Source organism: Haliotis asinina, chromosome 8, assembly GCF_037392515.1.
Source record: "Haliotis asinina isolate JCU_RB_2024 chromosome 8, JCU_Hal_asi_v2, whole genome shotgun sequence".
NCBI classification, from domain to species: Eukaryota; Metazoa; Mollusca; class Gastropoda; order Lepetellida; family Haliotidae; genus Haliotis; species Haliotis asinina.
Genome location: NC_090287.1, coordinates 62,504,862 through 62,526,915, shown reverse-complemented (window position 1 = coordinate 62,526,915; position 22,054 = coordinate 62,504,862). Strand labels below are relative to the sequence as shown.

The 22,054-nt window shown below is 42.4% G+C and overlaps 3 protein-coding genes across 3 annotated transcripts in view; 1 reads left to right on the top strand and 2 right to left on the bottom strand.

Annotated features, from left to right (window-relative positions):
• LOC137294724 (atlastin-2-like) overlaps positions 1–22,054 on the top strand; it is a 214,813-nt gene that overhangs the window by 29,369 nt on the left and 163,390 nt on the right. The window lies entirely within an intron of this gene.
• LOC137294727 (cyclic AMP-dependent transcription factor ATF-3-like) overlaps positions 1–22,054 on the bottom strand; it is a 270,414-nt gene that overhangs the window by 195,630 nt on the left and 52,730 nt on the right. The window lies entirely within an intron of this gene.
• LOC137294652 (leucine-rich repeat-containing protein 74A-like) lies at positions 1,740–13,483 on the bottom strand. The gene is made up of 12 exons (XM_067825714.1): positions 13,204–13,483; positions 12,852–13,043; positions 12,141–12,331; positions 11,942–12,049; positions 11,703–11,796; positions 11,549–11,598; positions 10,047–10,214; positions 8,913–9,107; positions 7,824–7,919; positions 6,806–7,078; positions 6,562–6,647; positions 1,740–3,458 (listed from the first exon to the last, which is right to left on the bottom strand). Exons 1-12 carry the CDS (start codon positions 13,481–13,483, stop codon positions 3,266–3,268), a joined length of 1,926 nt encoding a protein of 641 aa, XP_067681815.1. The 3' UTR covers positions 1,740–3,265.

Below are 22,054 nucleotides of genomic sequence, written 5' to 3'. Positions count from 1 at the left end.
ACCATCTAACCATGCTACAGCTTAGTCCGTCACACACAATCTTCTTGTTTCATCCTTTTAGTGTCGTGCTGAAGGCCGGGAAACAATAAGTATCGTTGCTTCTCGTCGCTTGTTTGACGCGGCTGAGGAAGGAACTATACATCCTATCTGCATTCCGGGCAAGCGCCCAGTCAACTTTAAAGTCAACATGAAAGGCCTTGAAAGCAAGCATGAAACAGAATGTCCTTACTATAAATGTAAACATATACAATTTCTTTTAAACAGTCAGCTGCACAGGGTAGATCAACCCTGTATATATACTGAACAGCAAAACACTCGCAATTTTCGAAAAAATGAAATTTCACAAAAGAAAGCGTTCATGTTTATAGCTCCTGTCGACAAACGTGAACAGAGTTGTGTTTCTTTTGCTGTTCAGTATACACTACACATGCTTTTACACTACAGTCTATGTCATGGAAGGCAAAGTTTTGCAAGATAATTTCATTTAATTCACATGTATATCAACATGAAATAAACAGAATGTGAAATTCTTGAAAGAGTATAATCAATATACTGAAGCAACAGAGCCATGAGAATGTGCCGACGCCAATTATGACTATCACAATAATAATAAATAAATATAATATGTGTACGTTTATATACATATGGAAATTAATTAAGCAACACCAAATTCAAAGACACATAAAAACTTAACAAAGTTTAACGAAGTAATTTTGATGATTGATTATTCAATTTTGATGTATTGACATACAGCATGAGCTTTTCATGGGTTGATATGACGCGCGTGAAGCTTGCACAGCGCACGTGCATTGCTTTAACCTCAACTTTCGAAAAATGCACTTTTTCCCTGGGGTGTTTACAAGCGCAGGTTGTCGATTGCATTCGGTTTTTCATTCATTTCAATGTCATGGCACGTAGGAAATTATCAGAGGCCACTCGTTGGCAAATAATCGGCATGAGGAATGCTGGTATGTCTCTAAGACAAATCGGGACTCAAATCGGACGACATCATTCCATAATTTCAAAACTTTTGAAAAAATACCGGGCCACTAATGAAGTTAAAGACCTGCCTAGACCAGGAAGACCCAGGAAGACCACAGTCCGGGAGGACAGAGCTTTACTGAGACTTGTACGGCGCAGGTCCTTCGACTCGAGCTCTCGGTTGAGACAGGAGTGGCTTCCAGGGAGACCCATCTCGAACAGGACTGTTCGGAATCGTCTGAAAGCTGCAGGATACCGGGCAAGGAGGCCAATCAAGCGACCCAGACTGTCTCCAGCCCATAAGGCAGCCCGACTGGCCTGGTGTAATGACCGTTTGCACTGGAACATTGCCTCTTGGAGGAAGGTCCATTTCTCAGATGAGAGCCGGTTCTTGCTGCACATGGTGGACGGTCGTACTCGGGTCTGGAGGCAGAGGAACACAGCAATGGCTCCACGGAACATCCAGGAGACTGTGGCCTTTGGGGGAGGTTCCGTTATGGTATGGGGGTGCATTTCCATGAACTGCAAGTTGGATATCATTACCATCCGTGGCAACCTTAACGGTGTTCGTTACCAACAGGAGGTTCTTGACAGGGCTGTGGTACCTCATTTTGAGAACCATCCTCTGGCAACGAGACCCATATTTATGGACGACAATGCTAGACCTCACAGGGCGCATGCTGTAAATGATTTTTTGCGGCAAAATGCAATTGACAGAATTCCATGGCCTGCCATGAGCCCTGACCTCAACCCCATTGAACATTTGTGGGACTTTATTGGCCGTCGTGTGAGGCAGAGAGACCCACCAGTCCATAATCTCAACGAATTGACGGCTGCCCTGCATGAGGAGTGGAACAGGATCCCCCAGAATCAGATCCGGAGACTCATCCAAGGAATGAGGAGGCGTCTGGAATCGGTGGTGCGTGCGCAGGGAGGACACACTAGATATTGATGAAAGTCGGTGTGCAGACTCTCAGATGACTGTTCTTTCTTTCCATGTGACATTTGTGTTAATACACCTGACAACAACGTCTGTGGATGAATAGTAAATTGTGTCCATTTTTTCATGAATTTAAGACAGTTTTAAGAATTTGGATTTCGTTGCAATAAAGCAAAGTCTTGATACTTTTTCCCTTTAAGTTGTTTGTCAGAGATCGTCTGTTGAATAAAAAAGTGTCAAACTATATCAACCCGGCATATTTTGATTGTCAGAACACTTCAAAGTTGCTCCAATAGAAAAAATTGGGGTGTTGCTTGATTAATTTCCAGGTGTATACATTGTGTATAGTGCTAAGCACCAGTTACGCACTTGCGAAAAGTCTAGGCTGTGCATGATATATCATTGTAGATACCTTCTCTTGAGAAATACATACACAAAGAACTCAGTAAAGCACCTCCTGATATAGGCTATCTCACGATTGAACCCTTTGGAGCATACCTGGGACATGACTGGTCGTCGTGTGCTACAAATGGATCCTGCTGGACCAGTTGGAAGCTGCTTTACACGAGGAATGGTGTAGACTACCCCTTCAGAGGATCAGGAGCCTGACAGTGGGTATAAGGAGGAGAGTGCTGGCTGTCGTGCAGTCACATGGTTATTATGTTCGGTAGTGACCCGTGTAAGACACGCAAACAGGCATTGTGAATGTTCACATTCACCGATACATTCGTCATTAAACATTCCAGGGCCATATTTTTTGTACAGGCATGGTTTTGTATGAAAATCAGTGTGTGCGCGATCGTGTGTGTGTGCGTGTGTGCGTGTGTGCGTGTGTGCGTGTGTGCGTGCGTGTGTGTGTGTGTGTGTGTGTGTGTGTGTGTGTGTGTGTGTGTGTGTGTGTCTGTGTGTGTGTGTCTCTGTGTGTGTGTGTGTTTTAAATGAACAATTATCATCAGAGCATCAAAATGGATTCCGAACTTTTTGTCTTCTTTATGAGTCAAAGGACCATCATGGTTCACATCATGGTCACCACGAGAAGAATATGTGGAAAACTTATAATTGCAAAGATAACATCTCCAACAATGTTTCGAGGTCGACAAGAAACAGGATAGGATGATGTTGGCTGCCTCGCTGATAATTTCCCATGTTGAAATACGTTGGTTGAGAATCATTCGAAGCTGTAGTCCGGATTCGATCTTCACATCAAACGCGATAAGTCCTTTCTCAGAAAATAGCCCAAAAGAGCTTATGCTCTTGAAGTTCCGAGATCAACAGGAAGCTTGTGCTACGTGACTTCAGACACTATCCCACCGTTCCACCACCACCACCATGCCACCGTTCCTGCTATGACGCAACTGACTCGGAGCTGCTGGTGCTGCTTCTCTCCGACATGAGCATTCTGATGACGGAAGGGACTCCGCTGCTTTCTGATTCATCCCCGTCCTCGGTCACGCCCCCGGACTCCACCATCACCTTCTTCTTCGCAGCTGCCGCCCTCAATGCTTGTCTGTATTCCCTGTCACCCTCCATCAGCTCCCTAGGAAGACAGGTCTTGGTTATACTACACAGGCTTGACTATACTACACAGGGTTTGGCTATACTAAACAGACCTGGGTATACTATACAGGGCTTGGCTATAATACATAGTCTTGGCAATACTACACAGGTATGACTATACTACACAGGGCTTGGCAATACTACACAGGCTTGGCTATACTACACAGGGCTTGGTTATACTACATAGGCTTGGCTATACTACACAGACATGACTATACTACACAGGCATGTCTATACTACACATGGCTTGGCTATACTACACAAGGCTTGGCAATACTACACAGAGCTTGGCTATACTGCATAGGCATGACTATACTACGGAGGGCGTGACTATACTACACAGGGCTTGGCTATATTACACATGGGCTGGCTATACTACAAAGGCATGGCTATACTAGACAGACCTGGCAATACGACGTAGGCTTGACTATACAACACAGGGCTTGTCTATACTACGCAGACATGACTATACTACACAGGGCTTGGCTATACTACATAGGCATGGCTACACTACAAAAGCATGACTATACTAGACAGGGCTTGGCTATACTACACAGGCCTGGCAATACTACACAGGGCATGACTGTACTGCACAGGACATGACTGTACTACAAATGGCTTGGCTATACTACGTAGACATGGCTATACTACACAGGGCTTGGATATACTACATAGGGCTTGTCTATACTACACAGACTGGCAATACTACGTAGGCATGACTATGCTACACAGGGCTTGGCTATACTACATAGGCATGGCTACACTACAAAGGCATGACTATACTAAACAGGGCTTGGCAATACTACACAGTCATGGCTATACTACACAGGGCTTGGCTATACTACACAGGCCTGGCAATACTACACAGGGCATGACTGTACTGCACAGCACATGACTGTACTACAAATGGCTTGGCTATACTACGTAGACATGGCTATATTACACAGGGCTTGGATATACTACATAGGGCTTGTCTATACTACACAGACTGTCAATACTACGTAGGCATGACTATGCTACACAGGGCTTGGCTATACTACATAGGCATGGCTACACTACAAAAGCATGACTATACTAGACACGGCTTGGCAATACTACACAGGGCTTGGCTATACTACACAGGGCTTGGCTATACTACACAGACTGGCAATACTACGTACGCATGACTATACTACACAGTGCATGACCATACTACAAACAGCTTCGCTATACTGCATAGGCATGACTACACTACACAGGCCTGGCTATACTACACAGGCATGACTGTACTACACAGGCATGACTATACTACACTGGCATGGCTGTACTACATTGGCATGCCTGTACTACACAGGCTTGGCTATACTACACATGGCATGGCTATACTGCACAGGCTTGGTTATACTACACAGGGCTTGGCTATACTACATAAGCATGACTACACTACACAGGGCTTAGCTGTACTACACAGACATGGCTACACTACAAAAGCATGACTATACTAGACAGGGTTTGGTTTACTACACAGGCATGGCTACACTACACAGGGTTTGGCTATACTACACAGGGCATAACTATACTACACAGAGCTCCGCTATACTGCATAGGCATGACTATACTATACAGGGCTTGGCTTTACTACACAGGCATGACTACACTACACAGGGCTTGGCTATACTACGTAGGCTTGGCTATGCTACATAGGCATGACTGTACTACACATGGCTTGGTTATAGTACACAGACCTGGCTATACTAGACAGGCATGACGATACTACACAGGGACTGGCTATACTACACAGGCATGGCTACACTACAAAAGCATGACTATACTAGACAGGGCTTGGCTTTACTACACAGGCAAGGCTACAGTACACAGGCATGGCTATACTACACAGGGCATGACTATACTACACAGGGCTTGGCTATACTATGTAGGCATGGCTATGCTACACAGGGCATGACTATGCTACACAGGGCTTCGCTATACTACATAGGTATGATTATACTACACATTGCTTGGTTATACTACACAGGCTTGAATATACTACATAGGCATGGCAATACTATACAGAATGGCTATACTGCACAGGGCTTGTATATGCTACACAGACCTGGCAATACTACATAGGCATGACTATACTACACAGGGCTTGGCTATACTACACAGGCTTGACTATACTACATAGGCATGGCTGTACTATACAGACCTGGCTATAGTACATAGGCCCTGACTATACTACACATTGCTTGGCTATACTACACAGGCATGACTATACTACACAGGCATGACTGTACTACACAGGCTTGACTATACTACACAGGTTTGGCTATACTACACAGGCATGGCTATACTACATAGGACATGGCCATGCTACACAGGGCATGACTATACGACACTGGGCATGGTTATACTACACAGGACTTTGCTTAACTACTAGTAGGGCTATACTACACAGGACATGCCTATACTATACATACTACTCACACTTTCCTAGGGATCACAAAATTTCTCATCTGTACTTAAACGTAGATTCACAATTGAATATTGTCCATTTAAAACTGGATAAATAATAATATGGTAACCCCTCTTAAGGTAAACGGCCACTTAAATCTAATCACATGTACTTGGTACATGAATAACCACAGAAATGGTTTTCACGGCACCAATCAACCATTCTGTCCATTATTTGATCTTTAGCAAAGTGTGACTAGTGCATCATGTAACACACCAACAAAGCTCGGTCAAATTCCTCAGTTCCTAAGCGTGCACCCCTAGAAATAAATTTACAATTCGACTTCCAAAACTCTTAGAAAAGTCCATAGTAAATGTAACTGACGTTCAACTTTCCACCCGCCACAGTGAAACGGATTGTTCGTTACTCCCTCCAACCTCACATCTCACGTTCCCATGGCTTTCAAGCTCATGTTTTGGCTTACTCGTCTATAATCTGTCTCCTCGTTCCCACCTGTAACATACACTGATATCTGACTCGTCTATAATCTATCTCCCCGTTCCCACCTGTTACATACACTGATATCTGACTCGCCTATAACCTATCTCCCCGTTCCTGGCTCTATCAATGTCAAAAGTCATTTACTCACCCATAATCAACCTCTCCGTTCCCATCTTTATCCAACCTCTTGACCAATTCGTCCACCTGCTCCTTGGTCATCACGATGCCAGCAGACTGAAAACACACCAGGAAATGACTAACCCTTACATTCACCTGGACGAATCCGTCAAGCAAAACTGTCATGTTCATGTCCTATATGCAGTGTTAACCACATCCCCTCAAACGTATTTGAAGAAAAGATAGCAGAGGGCCTAATGTAACATAGGCCGTACCTGTATACCAATGTGAAACTCTTGCTTGGTGATGGACATATTGCCGTCCTTGTCAAAGTCCCTGAAGAGGTCAATAAGGCGGTATCCCGTATCTCGAATGTAATTTTTTATCTTGGTCATTGGGTTGTTAGCGAGCCATCGTTCCCATTCAACTCCTCTGAGGGTTGTGAGCTTCAGGAGCTTCTTCTTCAGGCCGCCATACACCACTATGAGATTCCGCTCCCTCTCCAGCTTGTCCTTCAGGTCAATGAAGCTGTCCATCACCCAGACATTCTGGCAACAGGGAGAAGACGACTACCCGAGGTAAGTGTACAGTGCCAGTCTTGGACGATACAGAAATACACTAATACACTACTTTCCTAGCAACATTTTACACCACTGAACTCGGACACAGACACTTATTAAGAGGTACAATTAGTTCCACCCAGTAATATATACCAACGGTTGCAACCATCTGACATAAATACAGAGACTACGACCTACCAACAGTTCCAGTTACGGAACTAAATACACTGACGCATTTAGATCAACAGTTCTAGCCCTGGGACTTACATACTGACTCTAATACCCACCTACAGTTCCAGATACTGGACTAAATACACTGATGTGTTAAGATCAACAGTTCTAGCCCTGGGACATACATACTGACTCTAATACCCACCTACAGTTCCAGATAATGGACTAAATACACTGATGTGTTAAGATCAACAGTTCTAGACCTGGGACGTACATACTGACTCTAATACCCACCTACAGTTCCAGATAATGGACTAAATACACTGATGTGTTAAGATCAACAGTTCTAGACCTGGGACGTACATACTGACTCTAATACCCACCTACAGTTCCAGATACTGGACTAAATACACTGATGTATTAAGATCAACAATTCTAGCCCTGGGACATACATACTGACTCTAATACCCACCAACAGTTCCAGATACTGAGACTAAATACACTGATGTATTAAGATCAACAGTTCTAGCCCTGGGACATACATACTGACTCTAATACCCACCAACAGTTCCAGATACTTCAGACAGCTGCAGTCGTTCCTGTCTACTGCCACCAACAGAGCTAACGAGCCGTCACTGCCGAGGGGATTCGAGCTTATCTGAAGAACATTCAGTATGCGGGACTGTCGTGAACAACGTAGTGTGTATAGACAAGAGTGAAAGGCCGCGTAGAAAGAGAAATGTAGCACATGTTATATTTTGGATTACATTTTATCAGTAATCTAGATTCTAGGACTTCACTGAGAAGCTGTACTCCTATGTATATCGCATGTGTTACGAGGCGGTGTCAAAAAGTAGTGAGTCTAACTATATTATCGATGACCAATGTTTGCAGAGTATTTTATTGGGAAGGGATCATTAGCAAATCCATATCCAAAGTTTTACATATGTGGGCAACGTGGTTCAAGAGATATAAGTCATCACAGTGCGGTGGTTAGTCTATACATTGGTGTATAATATTTGTAAAACAATATAATTGCAGGAATGGAAACGATATGTCATTTGGTACCTCTCAGATAATGGTATGTCCTCAGATAATGTCATATAACAGAATGGTATTGAATGGATTCCCATTAAAACCAACGTAAAGCTTAAACATGAAGGGAGGAGCCGCTTCCTGAAGTTTGTGATGCATTTTTTTTCTTTTTCTTTTTTTTTTTTTTTTTTTGTTTTTTTGGTTTTTTGGGTTTTTTTGGATATAAAGTGGAAAAATAAAACAGCTGCAGTATACCATTGTCGTGGTAAGGTTCACTACATTCCCTCGTACATATAGTAAAAGATGCTAAGAGAACAAACATCATTGCAATTCAGCTTCCGAAAAAGGACCTCTCCCCAGTTTACAAAGTTTATATTCGTTAGCGACCAGTAACAATTGTCTGTCAATTTTTTTTTCCACAGAAGATATAGATTAAAGGTTAATTTTAACAAACACTTTTTGACAGAGACCAGTCTCAGAAATAGACGACTGAATGCATCTCCTGAACCACTTGGCATAATTTATTGACAAATAATGCTCACGCTCTTCCCTTGCTTGAACCATTGAGTTTCATATTAACAGCTTGTGTATGACATACGAGTTTTAATGCCCCTACCTTCAGTGACTGCAGCACATCATTCACTTGCAACCCAACTGCCACGTGACCAGCTCCCTCTTCCGGTATTCGGTTAAAACTAATGTCAAGGTCAAGCAGTGTCCTATTGGCCTTCAGCGCCTTCCCCATTGCCTCTGCTCCGGCAAGTCCAAGTCCGTTCATGGAGAAGTTGAGAATGCGTAGACCATAGTTCTCCTGGGGGAAGAGGAAGCACAGACATGACTATTAGGCCTGGTGGAAGAGGAAGCACAGACAGAAGCACAGACATGACTATGAGGCCTGGTGGAAGAGGAAGCACAGACATGTCTATGAGATAAAGTTGAATAAGACACATAGAACCATGTATATTACTCAACGGAAGTTAAGAGAGTGAGTGAGTATGGTTTTACGCCGCTTTTAGCAATAATACAGCAATAGTACGGCGGAGGACACCAGAAATGGGCTTGCGTCTACGTGGGGACGTGAACCCGGCTCATTAGCGTGACCAACGGAAGTCAAGGATGTTGTTTTATGGCTATTTTTAATCTCACATGGTTCGCTGATATTGCAACATACAGCCATCCTTATTCGCGAACATATCTGAGGGGTGTATAAAAGTGCTGCAAAGAAAAATAAGATGGCATAAATTTCAATTAATTTGTATAGTTCAGAGCCGTGTTCCTGGGCGTGAGAGAGAACCCATAAGTGGTGGAAATCAATGGGCACTGGTGTGGAGATTACAAACCAAACTATTTTCAGAAAAAATGAAGGTGGTAGCCTATGACCCTTACTTGGTTAAAAGCAAATAGGGAAAGGGTCACCTGACATTTTCCATCCAACCAAAGTGACCAACAAAGTATCTGAGGGTTTCGTATACCATTCGGTTGCTTGACTAGTTCGACTCGTGAAGATCCGGGTTTGAATTGGTCTTCAGTAATCCATGCTTGTCGTAAAAGGCGACTAACGGGATAGGGTGGTCAGGCTCGCTGACCTGGTTGATACATATCATTGTATCCCAATTGCGTAGACTGAAGTTCATAATGATCACTGGATTATCTGGTCAAGACTCGATTATTTACCGACCGCCGCCTTATAGCTGGAATATTGCTGGGTGCAGCGTAAAACAACCTTCAGTCGACCAATCAGTCGACCTACCTGAACCCCCTCGGCTATGTAGATGGCCCCTCGTGTCCTGAACCTGTTCCAGCTAAGGTCCAGAGTCTCCAAGGATTCGTTGTATGAGAGCGCCTCCTTGAAGTGGAGAGCACCCTCCTCCTCGAAGTGGTTGTGGCTGAGGAACAGGTGACGGAGTGATGTGTTCTTCTGCACAACAAACACAACCTTGACAGACCAACTCTCGTTTACGCCTATGTCTTATTTCTGAAGGTGTTGACTTACACAGTTAATTAATTCGTGTGGGGTTCCCTTCCGGGGGCCTTACATCAAGACGGTCACTCATGTTATGTCGCCGTTAACATTATATACAGCTTGAAATGAATCCTCTGTGTAATAGGTATCGTGTAATATGACGTGCAGATGGAAGTTGTGGAGTATTGTTTTCTAAAGGTTCAAGAATCACGATGGTCACTGCAAAATAGTGAATTTACCTGACTGATAACAGTGCGGGAAAGCATTGGAAACCGTTCAATATCGTATTTATTAAGGAATGTTTAACGTAATAGTTTCCAGCAATGACAAAGTGACCTGTTTGATAAAGATATGTGGTCAATCGACAGTAGTGAAGTATTCTGTTTCCTATCATGTAGTAGCACAGGAATCTGGGTAACGGAAACTCACTGGAGCCCCTACTGAAATCTGGGTAACGGAACTCGCTGAAGCCCTACCGGATTCTTTGTAACTTGTGAGTTTCCATTTCCCGGAAACTTGAATGAAATGTAAAGAAACGATCCGGAAACTTAACTGAAACATAAGTTTCCGTTTTGTTTCAGTTAGGTTTCTGGTGTTATTTTTGCTGTTAGTGATACACATTAGAATCTTGCTTTACATTTCACAATTTTTGAGGTGCAATCGAGTGCTCCATTCACCAAGATTTCGAAAAGCGACCTATGCAATTTGCTCAGATGTTGTTCAAGAGAGGTACCAGCATTCATGGTCTCAGAAAATATTTCAATTCTGTCAAATGCAGTTCCCTATTTTAGCTTTTTTTTCCTATTAGATCTTTACAACGATCTGGTGAGGGTTCGTGTTTTTACTGTTTCTTTTTATGGTTTTCTAATGGTGAGGTACTCTGTCTTTGGAAGAGGAAGGGTCTGTAGCATAAATTATCCTCTCACAGATTCAACCTGTCACAGTGTGTATGCACACATACACTTGATGTCCTGTAGCTGCTCCAATATCAATTCGAACATTGCCGATTCAGATTCATTGAAGCTAGTCACATTAGTTATCTTTACTAGTTACATATAACTCCTTTCCTACCGCCCATAAACACAAATACTGAACAGCAAAAGAAACGCAAATTTCGAAACAAAAATGAAATCTCATAAAAGTAGCTGTTCGTGCTTTTGTCTTCCATTAAAAACTTGACAAAAAAACAGACTTGCTTTTCTTTTGCTGTTCAGTATATTTTATCCAAGGAAGATTATTGTTATGTATGGATCTCATGTTCTTTAAGAACAAGACCCTAAAAATCTTACCTTTAACATCTGGCATATGTTCTCTGCCGCCGAATCTTTTATGTCGTTACCTGCAAACGAGGATTGATAAATCAGAATGGAACCACTTTGCCAAAATAAACAGGGAAAGAGTTAGGTTGCAGATCGGGGATCTACATTGGTACTGGTGGCTTACCTGAGAGGTCCAGCTTTGTGATGGTATCATTCTTCATGAGAATCTCACACATAGACAGAGCGCCTGTACTGCCGATCTTGTTCTCCGACAGAATCTGAAACAACCGTCATCTTCGTCTTTGACTACAGAACACAATGGTACTGTATGTGGCTAGCACCAGACATCTATGAATCCTTAATCCCCAACAATACTGGCTCTCACCAGGAATCAGCAAGCGTATAGCAGTTTATTCTACTCACCAGCTCCGTGATATAGATGTTGTCTCTCAGCATTTCGGCCATACTCCCACAACCTGCCTCATCAATCCAGTTACCCTCCAGATCCAGCTTCTCGATCTTACTGTTGGTCTTAAACAGAGATAGAGATGATCAATGCCGACACAATAAATACCGAAACTTTAAGACATATTGATACATAACGAAGCCTTTAGGTACTCACCCTGAGAGGGACACACATGGCTTTGGCTCCCCGGGGGCCGAGTCCATGGAATCTCATATGCACCTCCTGGTCGGTGATGTGTTTGACGAAGTAGGTGGCGGGCGTGACTCCCATGGCGTCACATGCTGCCGTGTACCGTCGCTCACCCGTGAGATCATCCTTGAGACGAAGTTGGTCGGCGTTCAACCACTCTGTTTGGGCAGAAATACCTGCATTATTTGTGAACCTAACATGTAGTTTGCACGGAAATGTATTCAACATAAACAATGATGTACTGATTTTGCTTGAATTTAAACACTTTGGTTCATGTATCCAACATGGACTAACAATCCTAAATATGATGCTGTGTTCGTCAGCATCATACTCTTCAACGTCGAAACATTGCGTGACATCAGGGTCTCCTACTTTTACCTGACATGATGTGATATATACCATTCAAAAGAAGTAGGAGATATTCCATTTTGCGGGCATCCCTCTAGTCAATGCATATAAGAAAGAGTAATAAATATCAATACAGATGAAACATTTCCAAGGAAAGGAATAAATTGTCACATTTTCCCTAAATTTCTCTTCACCTTCTGCCTCCTCCTTGGCCTCATCATTTGCGTTTTATCAATCTTGTAAATCCTACTGAATGTGAATAGTATATATACAGTACATTTACAAACGGCGTCACGTTCACGATCCAGAAGGACACGTGACACTACTTACTGTCCATGTCCATGTCGAGGTCAGTGTCGTAGTCAACCTCACGCTCTTCGTCTGATTCCGACTCGGACTCGCTGACGTCACATACGACCTCATCAGACATGTCCAGACCATATTGTGTGATGAGAATGTTACGCATCTCCTCTGCCTCGCGTTCAATGTCTGCCATGCCCCGTCTGGCCAGACGTGCACTACCTGAAAAAAGCAGTCTTTAAAAACGGGTTTCAGAAGGAATACTATTACATATACTCCCCAAAAGCCCCTCATCGATCTAAACTAAAAAGGCCCTAAAAGAATGCCAAAATGTTATTTACATCACTTCCACTTTCCACATATGATTACATTTCATTTCGACCTTTTTGTGATGGTGTCCTCTTCGACTTTGCACTGGACAGTGATACTGCATTGTCTTCTGCGATGTCAAAGTCAGCATCGTCTTCTGCCATGTCAAGGTCAGGGTCGTCTGTTGCCATACCAAGATCAGGGTCGTCTGCCCAGGACATTTCAGAGGCAGAAGCTGGATCACGAATTGACCTGCTTCCATGTTCCAACCTTGACCCAACATCAGACGCGACTGGTGTTGGAGATGTTGCAACTGACTCTAGCGTCTTCTGGGAGTCTGAATCGTCCTCCATGACCTCCTGTAAGAATCAGAATTCTTCACGTCATACGAAATATAACTGCATGCACGTGTACACTGAGCCCGTGAGGGAAGTGTATAAACGTACACTGACGCTGACAATTTGAACACATAATGTACTGAAAGGCAAACGAAACGTCGTCGTTATACATTGAAGTACAACGGAGTATTGACATATAACAAAGTCAAGGTATCCTCCGGTGTATAGTTTGAAATATAGGTTCAAATACTGCAATGATACTTCAATGTAATTTCCAATATTACGTTTCCTTTGCCTTACAGTATAACGCAGAGCAGTATATTTCTATGGCAAAGATAGAGTTATCTAGATCTGATTAAAATCTATATGAGGTGAGCTGACTATTGTCTCTCGCCTAAAGTTACATCTCAAGTTACCAGAAGACCAGCATTTTGTGCGATGTTAGTACACCCTACCAAGGACAATACTTTACACGTAGGGCCATTGTTACGGAGAACTGAATATCACCATCATTGGCTGTATTGCTATCAGCACTGTTCTTGTTCTATACTACCTCTAAATTTGTACTGACCCTCTATTCTGTCCTGCAATAGTGTTACCTTTGAACTGATTTCTACTAATGTGTGAAGTTAGTTAAGTTTAGAAGAAAACTGTTAATTACAACACAATTCTTTGCTGTTTTTTTTTCTTTTTTTTATTTTATTTTATTTTATTTTTTTGGTGTTTTTTTTTTATTTTTGTTTTATTTTTGGTTTTCACACCTACTTCTTTCAACATCTTGTTTCAGCTTCAGAATCAACTCTTAACACCTCTGACCTGACTGCCAGTTCACTGACATGAAATACCAAAAGCGTTGCTATTTGAGAACGTGTTAAATCACCGGCTACAAAATGACACCTATGCATACGTACCGGTATCATTGTATCAACACAATGTACACATCATACATTAGTTAGGTTTATTTACGATCCCTGTGTCCATCCCTCCTATCACTGAAACCTTCTTACCACCAACGCACAACACAACTAATGTGACGACACTACATTACCATACATAAACCAAAGTGACTGGAACATATCACATTCAGTGTGTCAGAAGTACAAGAGGCTCAAAAAGCCAGCGATTAGAATATTTCGTAAGCCCTGAAGGTTTAGATCCAGCCATACATGAACACGGAGTCTAATCCCGTTGCAAGTACTCACGGCCCCTCCATCTGCACAGGTAGTTTGAATGGAACATTCTACAAAGGATATGCACGCTTCGTTGAGTGGCATTATGTCAAAGTTACCATACCGCTCCTGGATATAATCCCTGTTAGTTAAGCGTGTATATAACAGAGTTAAATGGAGTGAGCACACTGGGTTCAGTCTTGCGGGCAAAAACCTCGAATTATGCTGTAGACATTGTCGTTATTATGTAATGGCCTTCACAGTGTATAAATATAATTAAAATGGTTTAAAATGGTTTAAATATCTACTATAAAACTAATTAACTCTGTGTTATATGGATTGTCGACTGCATGTTGAGGGTCTTAGTTTGAGACAAATGTAGGGCTTATGGTAGACCAGGTTGTATTTAGGATCCAATGTGACTTGGTCTCAATGAAATACATGGATAGTTATAGGAGAGGAATATATGTAAGATCGGGAACATCTCTCCTCAGAAAAAGATTTCATTGTGTGTGTATATATATACAGATTTTTAGGAAAAGGAAACAATACACTCATTTTTAGTTTCTTTTATTCACCGATATTATTGGGTAGTTTACGTTATTATCTACGGTTTGCAGTACTTTGTACTTTGTAGAGATTCACTTTGCAACTTTATGGACCTACCATCAAAAGGACAGTGTAAAGTATGATAAGATTTGGTTTGTTCTAGAAACATAAAAATAAACTCTGTTAATCATGTCTATTTAACCATTACTTTTACCTGGCAAGGTTTGTAAAATGTAATCTGTGACTGAGTAATTATGTGTTCATATTGGTTCAGTGACTCAAGACTGGAGTTTAAGAAAAACGTTACTGTCTCATAAACCAATTTGTTTAATTACATTCTAGCTGTCACCAACTATCTCCGACGAAAAGGTCGCTGACAGACATATTACTGGCCTGCTAGCGACCCTGACTTGTCCCAACAAGAATGTCATTGAATGTGCGCCGGTAACATTTTACACCAATGTAACCCAGCATGGAGTTGCGTTTAGGGCCGACTGGGGGGACAATATTATGGCCAACCAGACGCAATTTAATCATGAGTATGGCGTGCTATCAGTGTGTCGACCATCATAGTTGATGCACAAGATATGGATCTACGTACCCGAGATTATTTTGTAGCCAATAATTGTTCATTCTATTTGTCGTTAATATATAATATATTTGTTCAGATACCTCAGAAGAGCACAGAAGAGCTTTAGGCAACTCTCATCGATCCTTTTACATTCGCTTGTGTAACTCGGGCTTGAGAGGTGAATTGTCATGCTGGCAATATAATGTGTAGGAAAACTCATCAGTGGTTATGGCTAATGGAATGGAATGGAAACATAACGTCGAAATTCCCCTATGATAATGTCTGACCACATGTTGCCTGTCATAGCCGTCTTTGTCAACAGAAAGAAATGGGAGAATATGGTTAACGCCTACGACAGGATCAAAACCAGCTGGTAACGTTTGTCTAGTCTGATCAGTTTTAGGCCTGGTATTATATCCGCTGCATTGTCTGTATATCACGCAAATGGTGATCACGTCCTATTTTGAAATTGTTTTTCGGGCATGTCTCTCTTGTCAGTTTTGGTAGGGAATGTATTATTTAAAAAGACTGACCAAGCATATGTTATTTTTCAGTTACCCTTATCCGATAGAATATGTATTTATACATATTTAAATCCTACATTATTATTAGTCCAAAAAGCCCCACGTCCCACCTTGCTTGTTGGTTTAGATACCCGAAGCTTACTTTTGCTGTAGTAGTGGAGTACGATAGAGTACAGTAATATACAATGGACTGGTGTTTGACCCCCACAATTGTAGTTCTTCATACACGTGGCATAACTGATTTATAACATAATCGTTCATACGATATTGATACTACTAACCTGCCATTTGCATTTCCACCCTGACATATGAAACACTGTGCTGCCATTGTAGAACTCTGGTGACCAAGACTACGCCTGTCAAAACTCCTTTACATTCTGACCACATACTTGGGTCCACGTGTGGCCAGTTTAACGGGCGGTTCATTGTAATCACTCCATCAATGCGTCATAACAGCGCTAGATTATGACTTGAGACCAATATCCTGTGATGGAATAGCATATGCGGCATTATTTGTCACGTCTACAGATAAGCCAGGTCAGGTCAGAGGTTACCTGACTGGTGTGTGCGGATGTTTTATCGGTTTAATACAACGACCTTGACATTTACCTTGACGGAAGGAACATGTACTAGTAAACGAGTGAGTGAGTGTGGTTTTAAGCTGTTTTAGGAATATTCTAGCAATATCACGCACGGTGGAGAACACCTGAAATGGTTACGAATGGTACTCACGTGGGGAATCGAACCCAGGTTGTCGGTGTGACGAGCGAATGCTTTAACCATTCTGCTACCCAAGCGACCCTTTCAAAGGCTAATCTAAACTGTAATGGAGGCAAGCGTTTGACCGTATAATGTGGATTGGTGAGTGAGGAGGGCGTGTGGTGGGTGGGTTGTTAAACTCAGATTCGAAGAGAATTCCAGTCATATCCCAAAGTGACAGCTTGATATGTCTGGAATGCTTAAATGCGGGTCTAAGACGTTTACACCTTTGGTGGAATCCACTAGCACAAGTGTGTTGTTGCCATACCCAGAAACCTATTCAGTGAGAACCAGGATTCGAACTCAGTATCCTAGAAGGTGGCCGACAGGTGGCTGTCCTTGGGACTCGGCTCTACTCGGCGAATTGCAGAATCTTATGCGAGTGGGTATTCCACGATGCCTCGTCAGTGTCCTCCCTCAGCAACCTGGTACGTTGAAAACTTTTCACCTTCATTTGAAACAAGACGCGCTCACATAAACCTCTGAGAGGCAGATCCTATAATGGCTAAGGGACGCAACTCAGTACAAGTACAGGCATAGTCGATGTTACAGGGGTGTATGAGAGCTTTGTATGACATGAATGTTATACCTTTATCTTCAGAGCAAAATACTATCTTATAAATGCGGCGCCAAAGTGTTCGCTCTTCTCATGGAAGATTCCACACATGGCAACAACGTGTGAGGTATATGTCTCTTGCCTCCGATGAGATATTTATTGAAGGTCTCTGGACACGATTTAATACCATGTTATGCTCAGTCACTCAGTCACACGCATCACTCCGGCTGAGTCGTTCGAATAACAAGAGGCAATAATGGTTCTTTTGAGTTGTGTCCCATTGTTGCCAAGGCACCACGGCACCACGGCACCACGGCACCACGGCACCACGCGACCCTTCCAGTTTCACAAGGATGTACACAAGTGAGCATTACTAGACACCCACTAATCCCAAAGGTAGTGATATGTATAGTTTTGTATGCTTTGGGAAAGCCTTTTTAGGTAGATTTACAACTGACTCACTCTTTTCCATGTGAATTTACATTAGTTGTTTAATGAGATTAGTTCTTACCTAAATTCTTCTACACGCTCACCCGACCCCAAAACCCTTTGAATTCGCACAAAATTAAAAACATGGTTACTGAAAGGGATCAAAAACTTCTTCATGACAAATAAACGAAATGATCTAGCTGTAGATATACGTAGTACATATATCCATATTTGGCGTCACGAAGACGTAACTTGATAGTCCACTGAACGGTCAGTCGACTGTCAGCTGTTTTTCTATTACTATTATTATTTTCTATTATTTCTGTAAAAAATGTAATCAATGGGTAAATTACAACAGCCCTAGAATTAAATTAGGTATTATTCGATCTCGAGTTGATACCCCCAAAGTACATTGGTTGTTGAAGTGGTAGGATTAATCAAGTGGTTTATGTAATTAACCCAGTTGCTAGCGATTAACATGTTGAATATGGATCATGCACGCACTCCCTATGAAACAATCGTGAAACAGTGATTAACCTGAATAGTCGACAGAGTCAGCGAGTGAATATTGTCACATCAGCAGCTTAACGCATGTCGAGTTGCTCAGATAATGTGTGCGTGGGTGTTTCAACACTTTCCTGAACAGTCGCTCTTTCTTACAGGTTGTAGGTACACTTTCTTTTTATTGATTTTTAGCTAAAACTCAATTGAATAGATCATCGGAAAGAGTTCCGCCCGTACCCCCTTCTTTTTACATCGAATATTTCCACCATCCACGATGTAATATTCCAACACTGAAATAAGTACATTGATTGTTTATTTATACCTGTTCTAGCTTATCGAATGTATATTTAGGATCAGGTATGCATGCATGTCTTTTGATTGGGAGGAGGTGGGTACGGGCGGAACTCTTACCAGATCATTTTTCATAAGGTGTTCCTCGTTTGAAAACAAATAAGTCGAACTGTGAATAATTCCCTAATTTGCAGCAATTAAGCCCATCGTTATGAACTTAACCATCACCAGCCTGTACCGTTTTAGCTGTGTGAGTGAACATGGTTTTACGCCGCTTTTCGCACTTTTCGCAACGTCACGGCCGGGGACACCAGAAACGGAATCGAATGTGCGGAATCGAACACTGGTCATCGGTGTGACGAGCGAATGCTTTAACCACTAGACTACCCAACCGCCCCTATTAACTGTTGAAGTTATATCTTATGAATAGTATCATTAGTAATGTAAATTTATCATGGATGACAAGAATGGTTTCACACTGGACATGAAACTAAGTAAGTAAATAGCAACGTTGATGGCTATACATAAGCACAACACAATTAAGTTTACTTTAGACATCAGATAAGCCAAGTAACAGCATACACAAGACATTTAACACCACTGCAATACGTAGTCATTGTCATGCAATAAAACATGGTATGAATTAATTACGGAGGCACGTTGTGTCGACTACAGCGTACTTCAAGATCCGTATTGGGACATCCGAAGCTACCCTAGCGTCACATCACACCTGACACCGCTCCAGGTAAGCTGCCCAGGTGAGGCCTGTATTCCTTCATTGTCTCACCTTAACGAGCAGGTATTCATCCTGTCAGTGGGGGGTGTATGAATATTGCTTTCGACACCTCAGCTAACCGTGCGCTCGAACTACTACAGGTGCGGAGCTAAATAATATTGTTTGGGTTTAATTCAGTGTGAATACAGCTGAACACCGTTTATCCGGACATTTTGGCTACACTCGGAAATCATCCAGATAGCGAGGTGTCTGGTTAAAGGAATCAAACAAGCGAAACGTACTGACGATGTACATTGAAACTTTAGTCATGTATGTGTATCAATAAAACAATGCATGCATATCAATAAGCATAGGCTGTCTAAAAATGGACTATTAATGTTAATTTTAAAAAATCTCATATTTTCGCGTAACTGAATAAGTGGCACAATAACTGTCAATGTATCCTGTTAGTATAACGCATAATCACATAAGTTATACATATTCATAGGATGTAAGAGGTATATGTGTTATTTCATTTTGGATACATTTGGGTTTTGTTTTTTTTGCAAAATGAATACATAATTGAAAACAGATAATTTGACAACAAAACCTTAGCTCAATAATAAAATCACGTTCCCTGTATTATAAACATAGCCGAAACTTAATTATATCGCTGATTCTACACCTCCAGGACTAATAACTAAGATTGTTATTTTCAAGGCCATCGTATTCCCCCTAACACCCAATACTTACCCCCAACTAAGTAAGATGTCTGGAGGAGCTCAGTTACATGCACGTGGTCATGTCGCTTTCCTCACTGTATGTATATGCTGCTCGCGTGTACGTGCAGGTTCCCTGGAGTGTACGGTGGACCTACTCCCTGTGTGATTTGTGGACACCCTGGCTGTCCGTTCGTATGTTGCCAACGTCTCGATGTTGAGTGACGGTGGCTACCGACACTTGGGACGGGCGAAGTCAAGCGGCAAATCCCACCCCGGCTCAGGTCCCAGGAGTATAAAGGGCTTGCGTTGTGCCACCAACTCTGAGTGGGAGGACGGGTTAAGTGCTATCGTGACGACACTAATTTATTACACTGTAACAATGTTTGACATTCCACATTGAAGACCTAGTTTATAGTTTATTTCACATATAAGAATATATACCGTTAGTGAAGTAGGGGATATTCGGGAAAAGTGTCGTAACTATGGGTCTTATATATTTTTAAAACGCAGTAGGTTAGCGGTCTGGCGGTTAGAGCGATCACTCGTCATTCCTAACACCCGGGTTCGATTCCCCAAATGACTACAATGTTTGAAGCCCATCTCTGGAGTCCGCTGCAGTGATGTTGCTGAAATATTGCTAAAAGCGGCGTCACTCACTCACTAAACTCACTCCGGGTATATTAAAATCAATAAATAGTTTAACGATGCAACGGGAGCATCTGCCCGAGTTGTTGGACGTCAAATGACCACAGATTTTGTTAGACGATTGGCCAAAACGCCCTACTGTCCATCACGCTAGACACCGTATATAGCCCGTGAATGTATTCTCTGTCAATCCGGATTCGACGAGACTCACTCCTTTTCAAATTCAAAACGCAATTTGATTCATTCCATCGTATTCTTCTTGCGGGGCAACAAAAAGTTCGTTGAGAGTAGTCGATGGTTGTTGTACGCGTCAACCTAGCATCTCCAAGACATGGTCGACAGATGGCATGTCTGGACAGAATGAGGTCATGCATGTTCCATCTGTTGCCGGTTACGATCACTCGTATGTGTACATGTAGATGAGCGGTTCACTGATCACGGTTTCATAACACAATCGTTCTTGTCCTCCAGTTGTCTCCCTTGGCCGGTCATGTCAAGTTAGTTGTTGTCGATATTGTGATTGTAATCTGACCGTGAATCTACTGTGAAACTATGAAGCTATCACAATGCTCAATTTTGATGGTTTTTATTGCCCACCTCAGGACTATCCACTGACTACGGTGTTCTAGAACAACGCCGTCTCAGAGCTATCCATTCATGGTGTTGTTCTAAAATCACACACCTCTCTGACAAATGATGTGCCGGAACCACAACCTTCTCTCATCTATGCATCGATGAAATTCGCCTTGAGCCACACTCCTTTCACAGCTATCCATTGATGATGATGTTCATGACCACGTATGGGCGATGGCGTCTGTGAGTCTTCGAAAGAAGGTAATGTGTGTTGGTCACGTATAGATGCTCAAATGAAGGTGTCCATGACCATGGATAGGTAAAGGTGTCTGTGACCATGTGTAGATGACGGTGTCTGTGACCATGTGTAGATGACGGTGTCTGTGACCATGTGTAGATGACGGTGTCTGTGACCATGTGTAGATGACGGTGTCTGTGACCATGTAGAGATGACGGTGTCTGTGACCATGTGTAGATGACGGTGTCTGTGACCATGTGTAGATGATGGTGTATGTGACCATGTGTAGATGACGGTGTCTGTGACCATGTAGAGATGACGGTGTCTGTGACCATGTGTAG